Genomic DNA, 13,679 nt, shown 5'->3' with positions numbered 1-13,679 from the left:
CAATCGCGCGCGCGCGTGGCCCAATGGTCAAGGGCGTTGTCGCGGCTGATTGGTCGACAGACGGCGTCGCGATCGTAGTCGAAAGATCCGAAATTCCGAAGCAACGTTGGAAATCGGGAATCGGGACGGGCGAGCGTGACGTGACGACGTGATCAAAGACATAGGCATAGGCGAAAGATGAATGCCAGAGCCAGAGTGTGTGTCACATCGAGGCAGATTCGTTCGCAATAGGAAGGTTTTATTTTGACAGTGCGATACGCGAGCGGGTAACGCGATGTTCTGCACCGCGACGCGTCCCTGAACGAAGCCGTGTAGCGTCGAGTAGCGCGCGTACGTCGCGTAAGATCAGAAATATCGTCGCTCCGGGTCTCAGTCTCGGCCAGTCGGAGACAAGCGGGCGCGCTGTGTGCACCTGCATGTGTCACTTGTGAGTGCAGTGCGATCCCAGGGCACGTAGTAATATCCTACCCTACCCTACCCTATTACGCGCGAGTTGTTACGAGTAACGCGCGACACGCCGTTTGCAACGTTGTTTTTATTATTATTATTATTATTATTACTATTATTATTATTGTTATTATTATTATTATTATTATTATTATTATTATTATTATTATTATTGTTATTGTTGTTGCCACTGCCGTCGTTGTCGTCGTCACCGCTGCTGCTGCCGCTGCCGCCGCTGTTGCTATTGCTGTTGCTATTGCTGCTGTAGCAGACATCGACGACGCCGACGCTGCCGCTGTGGCCACTGTTGTTTTCCTCGTACACCCTTACCACGAGTCATAGTACGTTGCCGGTCGTTGTCGTGGCCAGACCTAGATGCGAGACTGAAAAAGAGAGAGAGAGAGGGAGAGACAGAGAACATCATCGCCGTCGTCACCGATGAGTTTGGCCTGTTGTTCGCTGCTGCCTCTCTAACTAATCGCAAGTGTGTGTGATGCCCGGGAGCCGCTCCAGCACGGACCCAGAGCACAAGTCACCGCGGGAAAGTGGTGAAGATTCCGAGGATGAGAGCGAGATCCTGGAAGAGAGCCCCTGCGGGCGGTGGCTTAAGCGCCGGGAAGAGGTACATGTTTCTTTAAATTATTTCGACTGATATTCTGTTCCCCATTTCATATTTTCTTTCGCTGATGTGGAGCGCTTTTGCATGTTACATTGTTTTGTATTCGAGAGTTATAGCTTGCCACAGCATGTAAGGTTTCTTAAAAAATTTTGATTCGATAAATGTTTTACTCTTTTGTATATCTTCTAAATGTTTTTTTTTTTAGACTTTGTGCTGTTTTATTTTATGACAGTAGAGTGTCGAAATCTATTGTATTAATACTGAGATTAACATTAACATCTGTCATTGGAATATGGATTATAAGATTGATTCGCTATATAATTTTTGGATTAATTTTCACTACTTGTTTAGAGTCAATGGCTATTCCTGGACGCTTTCCTGCACTCTTGAGATTCCTACAGCTGCTAATTGTACAATTAAATTATTTCTTGCAAAAATATTTTATTAATGATGTTTCTTAAGGTGTAAAACACATATATACGATCAATATTTTTATACGCTACTCTAGCACAAGCAAGCTATAATTTGCATGAAACATCCTGAAAACTCATTTAATATTGCATTTACATCTTTCTTTATATCTTAATTTTATTTATAGATATATCTCTTCTGAAACAGTATCATTAGCATATGTTTAAAATGCTTTTGTTTTGACATTGCGTTATAATAAATATTAGGACAACTTATTTCAAATTGCATTTATACAGGTGGACATATGTACACAGATGGTACTGTTATAAAAAGTATGCAGATTATTGAGAGATTTGCTTTAACATAGATATCTTCTTTATATTATTGAATTTCTCATATTATTCTTAGTATGCTTCATTTGTATCTTAACTCATACTAGATTCTTGGCACAAACATCTCACCGATATTAGGCTCATTCATATTTTATTCTAAAATTAGATTGCTGATATTCTGTTATATATAAATCTGTTAATATATAAATCAATGAAATTATTTTGATTGTATTCATTTTCATCAGTCATTTTTAACGCCTATTTTTTATAGAAGTAAAATAATATTTTGTGCCTTAGATGGCATTATAAAAGATTAGTTTTATATTCACTTGGCATTTGTATAATTGTGCTTTCGATTTTAATATGATTGTATTTTTTAAACACTGCACATATTTTGCACCATTTTATATTATCTCAATATTAGAAACTACAATGCATTTTGTGTTTTCAAAAAATAATCTCATTATGCTTTTGCTATATTTATTTTTATGCTTCTATTATAGTTGTATGAACAAAATTTATAATTATTATTAATTCCTTTAAATGATATATGCTTAATATGATCTTAGCTTTTTTTTATTTTGTGAAAAATAATATTCTTTATATTAAATAAATCTAACTATTTTCTTATATATATACGTAGGTATGTATTTTTATATTTATAATGTCTACACATTTTGCATTAATCATAAAAGGTATATCTATTTCAGGTATATGTAGGTTCGAAATCTACGTTAGCTGAAGGTTCTAATTTTGGATCGACAAGAGGAACTGAAAACGAAGTTACTGAAATGGAAGTATGTAATATTGTTGGAACAGGAAGTGGGAAAATTTTTATGTTTTATTGTACTTGTGTGCATTGAGTTGTTTATCATCAGTTTATTTCTTGTCAGATTATTATTTCTTCTCTCAAAGTACTTTGTCCCGAATTATAATAATTTGACTGAAGACAATAACAATTTACATATGTTAGACTATTATGAACTAGCAGGACATTATTGTCTCTAATATCTGCGGCAAACCCTCCTCTGAATCATCTCTCCTCTTCAAATTCTTGACAAGGTCACATCCATGTAATAGTAAATAGGCGTTGAAATCGCTTCAATGTGGCACTTTAAGTACTTTTAAAATGGATGATTACAGTATTGCAGTCCATTATATCTATATATAGATTGTATCAAATAAACCTGTCCAAGTCACAGTCTATATCTTAAATATATCTGGATCGTGAATTTAAAAATATTATTCGGGAACTTTAGGATCATCTAGTTCTAATAAATAGGAGAACTGCATGATCTTGGAAAATCTGAATAATATTTTTAAATTTACTAGTAACAGTTGGATACAGATTACTTCATATTACAGTGTTGTATATTTGCGAATTTTTATAAAGAAAAAGTTTTATAATTTTTTTTTTTTCATTTATTTAGTATTAAGATATAAATAATTAAGAAATATGTAGAAATCAATTATTTTTATTAATTATTTATTTTTGTGCCTGTAGGTAGAACAGAGAGATGTTCCTGGAATTGATTGTGCCTACCTGGCAATGGATACTGAGGAAGGTGTTGAAGTGGTGTGGAATGAGGTGCAATTTTCGGAAAGAAAAAATTTTAAGGCCCAAGAAGAAAAGATACAACTCGTTTTTGAGAATCTCACGCAGTTGGAGCACCCTAACATTGTTAAATTTCATAGGTATTGGACAGATACCCATAATGACAAACCCCGAGTAAGTGCATGAGATTCTGCATTTATATAAATACGATTTGTATATATTATTAATGTGTTTCTTTTTATATTATTTTCCAGGTTATATTTATAACAGAATATATGTCATCTGGATCCCTGAAACAGTTCCTAAAACGAACAAAACGCAATGTAAAAAAGTTGCCTCTACAAGCGTGGAAACGATGGTGTACGCAAATACTTTCTGCGCTTAGGTAATGTAAATGATATAAAACTATATTGAGCAAATGCGATATTTATTTCCAACTTATATATATATATATATATATATATATATATATATATATATATATTTATTACATTTAAAATATTTCAGTTATTTGCATTCCTGTTCACCTCCCATTATACATGGAAATCTTACCTGTGACACTATATTTATTCAACATAATGGTCTTGTAAAAATTGGTTCAGGTAAGTACTCATGTAAGAAAAAAGTAGAATGAGTTTTCTCTGTTACATATTATAAAAACATAATATATACAGAGATATCATTTTGTTTTTAAACAGATAAGCATGTTTGTACATTATATTTAAATTTGTAAAATCTGATAAAAACGGATTGTTATATGGCAAAATTATTATTTTCTGAATTAAATAATCGATTTATATAACATATAAGATGAGACTATATGTATATGAGGTATCTCCATCTTTTTCTCATTCATAGAGTTATTATATATATAAAACTATATATCTTTGTTTTATTATAATTTCTCATAGAGAAATAGCAAGTATTACATTTTCACTTTTTTTTTTATCTGAGAAATACACAAAACGAATAGAGCAATTGTATTCTCTATTATTCGTTTCTCTATTTATATATCCTTAAAAAAAAAAAAAATAAATAAAGAGAGAGTATGTAGTAGAGCTACACCAAACCGAATGAAAAATGCAAATCTATATTAACATTTTCTGCTCAATTTGGGTACTGACAAGAGTACTGCTGTCCAAACTCTTAAATTCTTCCTTTTTTCTTTAACATCCTTATATATATAAACATATAGCAGATATTCCTAGAATTATATTACACGCTTTTTATTTACTTTCATTACTCAACTGAAAGTAAATAAAATTTATGACTCAGATCCTGATTGAACAAACAACATGACAAGTAATACATTAATCTTATGCGTGTCAAAATAGGTGTTTGTCTACAGCACACAAATGCATTATGGAGATATTTTCATAAAGAAATATATATTTCAGTTATATCTTACAAAAGAATTATTTATTATAAATAATTATAATTATAAGACAGTGTATTATTTCAATTTTTAAAATGAATATCTTTAAAACGATATTTATTAAGTCATGTAATACACACAGGGATGCATCAAACATATTAATTAATCATTTGTAAATAGTTAAATTTTTTTTAGCATAAATAGCATTCTCTAACATATATATTTATATATATGCTATATGAATGTACAAAACCATGTATGCTAAGAATCGAATATTAATTGTGATGAGAATGAATGTGATTCTAGCGAATTATATTTATTTTTAAAATGTCTTTAGCATTATCTGTACATATTCTATACTCTATCTAGATTATAAAACGTTTCTCTTTCTATAATTCTGTATAATGTTAGTAACATGAGTCCATTAGAAAGATTGTGTTTAAACTATCTTTTCATATTAGGAATAACTTGAGTCCTCATTTTTAATTGTAGCAAATAGGCTAATCTAGATAATGAAAAAAACACAGCAAAGCCTTTGAAGAGAGAGGAAGTACAAATCGTACTTTCGTCCATCCAGAGGATAAATCTATCATCGTTGGTGTCCTTCAATTGGTGTTATTGTCAAAGTGGTGAATATTGAAGAAAAAAAATCTCATTTGGCAGATTGTCATCATCTAATGCCAGCTAAGTAAATTAGGCATAGAGAGGTAAACAATTTCTATATTAATTATATAAATAATTTTATGTTAAATATACAAGTAATCAAAATTTATTTTAATTTTTTTCATTAGAGTGCACTATGTTGCACTATTTATTCTGATTATTAATTATATTTAACTATAAAGAGGGCAAACTATTCTTGTATCTCTTTGTCCTATTCACCATTCACAATCATTTAGCGCACGCATTTTCATTTTATTTTAATATATATATATATATATATATATATATATATATATATATATATATATGTGTGTGTGTGTGTGTGTGTGTGTGTGGTGCGCGTGTGTGTGTGTGTGTGCGTGTGTATTTTTTTTTTCGTTCATGTATCCTGTAATCCCTGATTAAAAAGGGTTCCTCAAAGTTTTCCACATTCCCAATATTTATATTTATTCAGTGAAAATGCCTCTTTATAGCAGAACTATATAATCAACAATAAAATATATAAAATTACTGTTTCAACTAAATAACTATTTATGTGTTTTATTTGCACATTTTTTCACTAAAAAGGAGAAGAAACACTTTTCTTTTCAGAGGCATTTTCACACATGTGTATATGCGAAAATTATTACTGATTACGAGGGCTCAAGTTACTCTTAGGAAAAAAAATTTTTAGCAGAAACACAATTTTTCTAGAGTGGTTTCATTCATCTCGATGTAGACAGCAAACATACAGAATGTATAACAAATATGTATCTCTAAAACATATTTTATTAATTACTAGAGCATATATTTATACAATTCTGTCTGATGGCTGTCCTACAAAATTTTCTAACACATTATTGAATGCGTTCACATTAATATGTCATTTTTATGTTGTTTAGCTTGAAATGGTATAGCTTATACAAATGGCAATAATCTCTTTCTAATTACAGTGGCTCCAGATGCAATTCATCATCACATTAAGACTTGTAGAACGAATATGAAGAATATACATTTTGTAGCTCCAGAATATGGAAGTAAGTGTACTATTTATATCTCGAGTTTATACACAGATTATATATTTAAACTTTTATTATCTCTCTTTAAGATTCCGTCACACCAGCCATCGATATCTATTCATTCGGGATGTGCGCTCTGGAGATGGCCGCGCTGGAAATTCAGGGAAACGGTGATACGGGTACAATTGTTACCGAAGAGAACATCTGGAAGACAATAGAATCTTTAGACGATGTTCAACAAAAAGACTTTATTCGTAAATGTCTTCAGGTAGACCCGCTTAGTAGACCGAGCGCAAAAGAGTTGCTGTTTCATCCCCTTCTATTCGAAGTACATTCTCTCAAGTTGCTTGCAGCGCATGCCTTAGTCAACTCAGCTAGTAAGTTGAAGATTTTATACTCTACATGCTGATATTTAATAATTTATTATTTTACTAGACTTAAAATAATTGATATTTAAGAGTGATGATTACAATTATAAATCACGCTTAATGTTAATTTTTTTTTTTTATAGCTAACATTTCGGAAACAATCACAGATGAAGTGTTACAAAGGCTATATGGACCAGATACCGTAGTTGCCGAAGTAAAGTATCAAGGGATGCCCCCGCAACAAATTCGATTAAGTGATATTCCGGTTACGGAAAAATTAGAAAAATTTGTTGAAGATGTAAAGTGAGTATCTCAATCACATATGAGATACATCGATCCGGTCTCTTGTGTGCTACATCGGATAAGTTGTAACCAGAATGATTTTACATTGCAGATATGGAATATATCCATTGACTGCATTTATGGCGAAATTGCCTCCGCCTGTCCGACCGAGAGCCATATCGCCCGAAGTGACAGAATCGGTTAAATCGGTTACACCCGAGCCTGTGGACGTGGAGTCTCGAAGAGTAGTTAATATGATGTGTAATGTTAAGCCTAGAGAAGATAGTAGTGAATTACTTGTGAGTGGCATGCATGAAATATTTTAGCATGCGAAATAATCTATATAAATGGCAGTCTCGTATATCTTAAATTAGTACATTTTGCAGATGACAATATTGTTACGAATGGATGACAAGATGAATAGGCAATTGACGTGTCCTGTGAGCCAAATGGATACGTCAATGCTTCTTGCACAGGAACTTGTACATTTTGGGTTTATTAATGAGGTAATTATCTTTTGTTTATATTATCTATTCAAAGTTTCCAATCTATGAGCAACTTTGCGCAATATGTTATATGATTGTTGCAGAACGATCGTGATAAAATAGCCAATTTAATCGAAGAGGCATTGAGGCGATACTTCAACAAGCAAATGGTGACACCAGGAATGGTATCGTTAACTAATCTTCCTACTCAAACTACTTTATTGCTGCCTGGTTCGGAATTTCCGTGTCTGCAACATTTTGACAATTCCGTGTGCAACGCCACAACATCCAATAGTGATAGTGCAACTAACCTGCTGCCAAAAACCTCAGGTATATCCGTGTCAAGTAACAAAACGAATAAACTTCACGATGACGCAGAACCGCCAACAATCAGCGAGAGCGGCAGTTAACCATCCAGGATAACGTCTGATAACTCAGTTCACTGTGCCACTTTGCACGCTTTATGTATAGACTGGCTATGTATTTTTATATTTAAGTAAACAGAAAGGGGAGAGAGAATGTGAACGTAAAGGTGAGAGGGTGCCGTGGCTACACTACTCTAAGCTAAAGCCGACTGCAAATTAGGAACTGCTTAAGTATTTACTTTCATCCTTCTAGGCTATCAAAGTAATAGCTCTATTGTCAAATTTCGTTGTTTCTCTATATGTCTAGAATTTTTACGTTATACAGGTTCTGACCTGTTTATATCGTTATATAGATACAAGAGATAAATTGACAAAGGGTGCACGAATCTAATGTAAAAAGACCAAATACTTGTGATTGTATAATTAAGAGAATAGTTAGAGGCCTGCTGGATATATTGATTCATATTTACACGCAGCTACGTACGATTTGATACTTATCTGTTGTAATTTAATCTATCAAGGTATAGAGTTACAAACATTTATTATGTATCGCGTGTTTCTCATAATGTCTCTTATAGAATTGCAAAAGGTGAAAATTAATATCCGTCGAAATTCTATATCCTACTTTTCAAAATAATTATATATATACCATAAAATTTATTTCCTGATACAAGAATCAAGAAAAGAATCAATTTAATCATGCGTACAAAACTATCTCTTCATTGTACAGCTGTTATAAAATTTATTTTAATATTTCAAAAAAGTATTATGGATGTACGCTCGGTTTCTTTTGAATGAATTTCGATCTCTCTTCGACCGCTCTTATTACTTTCACCAAAATACTCAGCCTATTGTAGTCTGTCTAAAAGTGAGCGAACACACACATATAATCGTTCGCGAGAGAGAAAGTACAGTAACGTGCTCGTTCATTTACTATATTTTTAATTTCATAGGTAAGATTATATGAATACGTGAATACACACACTGGCTCAATAGAGTAATTTGGCAGTAATCGGATAAAGCCACGGCTCTACTCTATACTTGGGTATTATTGATGTGATTAAACCAAGGTTTATTAAATCTCGATAAAATTAGCTGAAAAATCCTTGTAAATATTTTATATTTTTAAGAAAAATCTGTTGAGACACAGAAAAAAACTAGTCATATAGGTATATTTGAATGCTAACAGACTAACACAGATCTTATTACATCTTTTGCATTTATAACACGTGCTTGGCCAAGAGATACCGCTCCAATTTCTTACCTCGGTCGAATCAATTTTCAGTGAAGCATTTTTCATTAAGTAAACGACTAACCCTAACTAGAGGTATCTGCTACCTACCTACCTACAAGAACATAAACTTCGATCTTAAGTATGTAAGTAGATTATCAAACTAAATTGAATGTGTATAGCTTTATAATACAAATTATAAACGACGAAAAAAAAAAAAAAACGCGACGACTGACTCGTGGATATTATGAAAGGGCTGTACGATGACAGTGATAAATAAATACTTTAACTCGAAAGTACTATTACTTGGCTTATCCCATCTTTTTTGAAAATCTACATTCTACATGCGAGAAAATCGTGCGAAATCTTATGCAGTACACTATACTTTTGATTGTTATATTCGTTTATTGGAGGGGTCACTATAAGTCCTCCTCACAGGATATACAATGGACGTAAATATAAATGAAGTACGAAAAGTTTCAGATTATACTTGATTCTGATGGATGGAATGCAATGATAATCACTTTTCGCACTTTTCTCTTACGACTATTGCCAATTCATAATCAGCGATCACATTAAGATTAGTCTGGCATATGCACAGATACGCGAGACTAAGAAATAAAAAAAAAAGATGATGTATTTTAAACCTTGATTTATACCTTCAAGTATGATTATATATACGTTATAATAACGTATTGTACATGTTGTCACACGTATAGTTTTACATAGTGACAAACACAATATCAGTTTTTGAATATTATTCCATAAATAAACTACACTTTACACTACGAGACAAATTACGATTACATTATTCATACATGGAAATATTTGTGAGACGAAACCTGTTTTGTACAAATTTAACAATCTACAATTGTTTATTTGTCATACATTCCTCACTTTTTCGCGATCTCAGTCAATCCTCAAGCTCCTTCTTTCGCATGCGTGCGATTAAGCAAATAGTCAAGATCGTGAGAGATACGATCCAGCATACCGCTGCTCGTGCTGTCGCAGCCATCGGTCACTACAATCTCCGGCGTCTTTTCCTCGCCGTCGGGCTGTTTACGCTCGCTCGTATTGGCAATATCAGGGATGGCGCTCGTCACGTGCTCTCGGTTCTTCAACTCTGCGTTTGCCCGCGATTCGATATCGCTTTTCACGGCCAATGTGACATCCGGCATGGCTCCCAATCGCGACTCCACATCGGCGCTACAGAGTACCTTAGCCGAAGAGCATTCAGGGGACACGCTTGCCACCGGCAGAAAGATCTTAACGTCGCCGCGATATTCGTTACGAAAGCTACAACAATCGTTGACGCCACTATAGGTCACCACGTCATTAACGCACCGTGAACCGCGTGCAGAAAAGTTCGGATCGACAAACACAGTAGGTGGTTCCTGATACTTGCGCGGACTTGTACTATAGTTCTCCAGATCGATGTCGTCCGAATGGGCCGCTCGGATCTCCGGTAAGAATCTGCCGGTCACGGAAACGGGGACGGATTTGGCGTATCCGGACGACGATTCGGAACTCATAAAATCGCGCATATCTATGCTACCTGCGGCAACGCCTCGCACCTCCCGATACGGTATCTCACCAACGATCGAAGAGGATGCTGGAGGAATCGCCGAGCAATCATTCTCCACATCTGCATCAGCTTTCGAGCACACTAATGGATATAATGCGATAAGAGTATTAGTATTTTTGTACATACGCTTTTTAAATATTTTGTCAGAAAATTGTCTCGTTTCTAATATCATAATACATAGTATTAAGCATCACAAACAAATAAGTTCATATACCTTTAATGGGTTCTGTGTGTTCCTCGTTCACGTTGCGCTTCCATCTAATTCTTCGCAACATTGGCCCAATGATAGCGGCCTCGCCGTTAATGATGTATACAATTATTATTTTGAAACCCTGTGCAACATTAGCGAACAATTTTAACATATCTATTATTTGAAAATACAATTACTGCGAGTTGTGAAACTTACCAGGGCAAAGGATAAGAACGCGAATACATAATGGAAGATTACGGACGATGAGTTTATGTAAAAAATAGAGGCTGCCTCCATGGCGATGATGCCGCATATAACGATAGCCGCACGATGCAATATTCGTATTCTATAATAGGAAAAGTCGGTTGTTTATGAAAGAATCACGCAACTCTTATTACAAACATTACTTAGAAATTTAGCACACATACCTCGTTTCTATAGCTTCTCTCTTCATCACGTTCTCTTCCACTAACGTGTGAACTTTGTGGAGCACTCCCATGTACAATAGCATAAATATTAAAAACATCATCGTGGCGCAGCTGACAAATATGTTGTAGACGCCACTGCCATATATAAGCCACCAGGATTCGTGTCGCCATCCAGTACTCTTATGTGTCAGTTCGGTCGCGAATACAGCCAAGATCGGGACACCTAAGGTAGACACATGCGGCTATAAATGATGCCTGGTAAGGCATATCACATGTGAAACTATTTATTTAAATGTACATACCGGTTATCACGGCGATTACTGTCGGCTGAAGATGCTGACTCGGTCGAATTTGCGTGAGTTCGGCATATACTATCAGAGCCTCGGAGATAGGTGCGGACATACCTATGAGGAGAAATGCTTCTAGTCCGATCGCTACGAGCGAATAAAATGACTGAAACACGTAAGAAAGCATTCATGAAGATGTTCAAGTTTTAAATCGATCAAATTTGTAAGATTTTTAAATATGAAATTATATTCAAAACAAAGTCTATATTAAATTAATTTACAGAAACTGTAACATAAGTTGATATCATTTATAAGGCTCATTTCATTATACTATTTAAGATGGGCAAATGATACATTAGTTCTTAATGAGAATATAATTACTTCTGGGAGATTAGTGTGGACGGCATAAATGAAGATAGCCATCGCGCCGATTAATGCACCGCAGCACTGGAGTTTTAAAAAATTTAACCAGCTTTTGTGCTTCCACCAAAGGGTACCTAGTATCAGAGCAGACAGCAAGCACTGAACAAGACAGCTGCTGCATCCGAATATTATAATGAACGTGGTCTGCTCCGTTTTTGCTAATACTACCTATAATGGCCAATAAAATTAGTAATAAATAATGATAAAAATATTTTTTTTTTATTTGCTATGATAAATTTTACGACATTCAATTTCCATTTTTTGTTTAAATAAAGATTTAGAATGATTTGAAAATAAGCTGTTTAATTATAGCATTTCAATGGTATATATATGTGCTAAATGTGGAATAACATTAAACATAACGTGAAATTTCTTTAAATTGAAATCATACTTTTATTGCACGAGTTGTCGAAAAAACAGCGATGGTACCCGTAGTAGGACACAGACAATGCGTTGTTACATCGCCGGATATTGTATTTGCTATACAAGTATTGAGATCCCATGATCCTGCGTTATCCATTAGGCCGCATGATGTGTTCCAAGAACCCGTTTGATTTTGTAAATGTCGGATTTGCAGATCAACCCAGACCTTGTTGTGTTTATCGGCGTCGAAGGAAGGAATCGCGACTGTGATCACTCGAGAATTTATGCGAAATTCTAAATCTGTGCCATCGCTATATGATGATAAAATCGTTTTTTGTATTATATTATTTTGACAATTTAAAGGAATTAATTTTATAATTACAAGAATTTTATTCGGTTAATTTTTTAAAATTCCATTTATCTCATTATAATCGGTTTAAATAATTTTTTTCATAAAATTTATAAAAAAGATTCACAAAAAATGGATTAGATCCATTTTTGCAAATAAACCGTTCATCTTTCGCAAATAAATCAACTTACTCGAGTTCTTTAACGTACGCTCTTGGTACAAAGTGCGACAAATTTTTGTACATGATAATGATTCCAGTAAATGTGCTGTTAAATTTTACATTGCGCTGCCTTTTGGTCCATAATCGTATAGTTATTTTGTCTTCATACCAATCAGGATATCTGGCATGAATAAGAGATTATATGTGAAATGAAAATGTAAAAGTTAATAGGTAATATATTTTTAAATATAGACAGAATGTAGACAAAAGAATATATCACTCGCAAGACAAGAATCTTATCAGGAAGAAAATAATAAAATAGATATGATTTGAAAACATATAAAATAATTACACGTAATCGATCAAAGGTATGTGAAGAGAATGCGTAATACTGTCCCCACTGTGAGACTGCAGTTGTTGAATATCCACAACCATAGATGATAGGGATAAGTGTTTGCAAACGTCTCTCAATTGTTCGGACCAGTGAATTAAATTGCGTTGCGTAAGTTGAAGCAGCACCGATAGTTTCTGAGAATAAACATATAGAAACTCGTAACTTAGTTTAACCGAATTCGCAATAGGTAGGAGAGAAGACAATATTTGGAACACGAAACAGTTTTGAATAAAAATATTTTTCGTACGAGTTTCTAATAATGCTATTTTCCAAAGAAGATTATATCGTGATAAATTTTGCAGCCAACACAGAACTTTCGTTCGAGAAAAATGTTTGTTTAAAATTGAAAAAAATGTTATTTAAATATTA

General features: G+C 33.8%; 2 protein-coding genes across 9 annotated transcripts in view; one reads left to right on the top strand and one right to left on the bottom strand.

Moving 5' to 3' along the window:
• The first annotated feature begins 98 nt into the window (after positions 1–98).
• On the top strand, positions 99–9,427 carry LOC126849604 (nuclear receptor-binding protein homolog). Of its 5 annotated transcripts, none has more exons than XM_050591585.1 (12): positions 99–427; positions 719–1,069; positions 2,520–2,606; positions 3,314–3,538; positions 3,619–3,749; positions 3,872–3,966; positions 6,335–6,418; positions 6,490–6,777; positions 6,912–7,071; positions 7,163–7,349; positions 7,437–7,556; positions 7,640–9,427. In XM_050591585.1, the coding sequence occupies exons 2-12, from the start codon at positions 941–943 to the stop codon at positions 7,943–7,945; spliced, it is 1,812 nt and encodes a 603-aa protein (XP_050447542.1). In that variant the 5' UTR covers positions 99–427; positions 719–940; the 3' UTR covers positions 7,946–9,427. The 5 variants fall into 5 exon arrangements, with proteins under 5 accessions (XP_050447542.1, XP_050447541.1, XP_050447540.1 ...); XM_050591584.1 differs by having other exon boundaries at positions 716–1,069; XM_050591583.1 differs by having other exon boundaries at positions 99–528.
• The window catches only part of LOC126849600 (uncharacterized), a 24,330-nt gene continuing 19,346 nt past the window's right edge, over positions 8,696–13,679 (bottom strand). For 3 of the 4 annotated variants that reach the window (XM_050591563.1, XM_050591564.1, XM_050591566.1), the window contains 9 exons: positions 13,269–13,444; positions 12,948–13,097; positions 12,436–12,718; positions 12,003–12,212; positions 11,637–11,787; positions 11,335–11,557; positions 11,123–11,252; positions 10,931–11,048; positions 8,696–10,797 (listed from right to left, as the gene is read on the bottom strand). In XM_050591563.1, the coding sequence (XP_050447520.1) occupies positions 10,052–10,797; positions 10,931–11,048; positions 11,123–11,252; positions 11,335–11,557; positions 11,637–11,787; positions 12,003–12,212; positions 12,436–12,718; positions 12,948–13,097; positions 13,269–13,444 (2,187 nt within the window). In that variant the 3' untranslated portion in view covers positions 8,696–10,051. The remainder of the gene's footprint in view (positions 10,798–10,930; positions 11,049–11,122; positions 11,253–11,334; positions 11,558–11,636; positions 11,788–12,002; positions 12,213–12,435; positions 12,719–12,947; positions 13,098–13,268; positions 13,445–13,679) is intronic. The other variant, XM_050591565.1, reaches the window with a different exon arrangement.

This window comes from Cataglyphis hispanica, chromosome 5, assembly GCF_021464435.1.
Source record: "Cataglyphis hispanica isolate Lineage 1 chromosome 5, ULB_Chis1_1.0, whole genome shotgun sequence".
NCBI lineage: Eukaryota > Metazoa > Arthropoda > Insecta > Hymenoptera > Formicidae > Cataglyphis > Cataglyphis hispanica.
The sequence above is the reverse complement of the archived record's forward strand: the minus strand, read 5'-3'. Positions and strand labels throughout refer to the sequence as shown.

Coding starts and splice junctions, on each gene's coding strand:
- LOC126849604 (XM_050591585.1), top strand. CDS start 941: ATGCCCGGGAGCCGCTCCAGCACGGACCCAGAGCACAAGTCACCGCGG. Junction 3,539..3,618: donor CCCATAATGACAAACCCCGA/GTAAGTGCATGA, acceptor ATTATTTTCCAG/GTTATATTTATAACAGAATA. Junction 7,557..7,639: donor ATTTTGGGTTTATTAATGAG/GTAATTATCTTT, acceptor TGATTGTTGCAG/AACGATCGTGATAAAATAGC.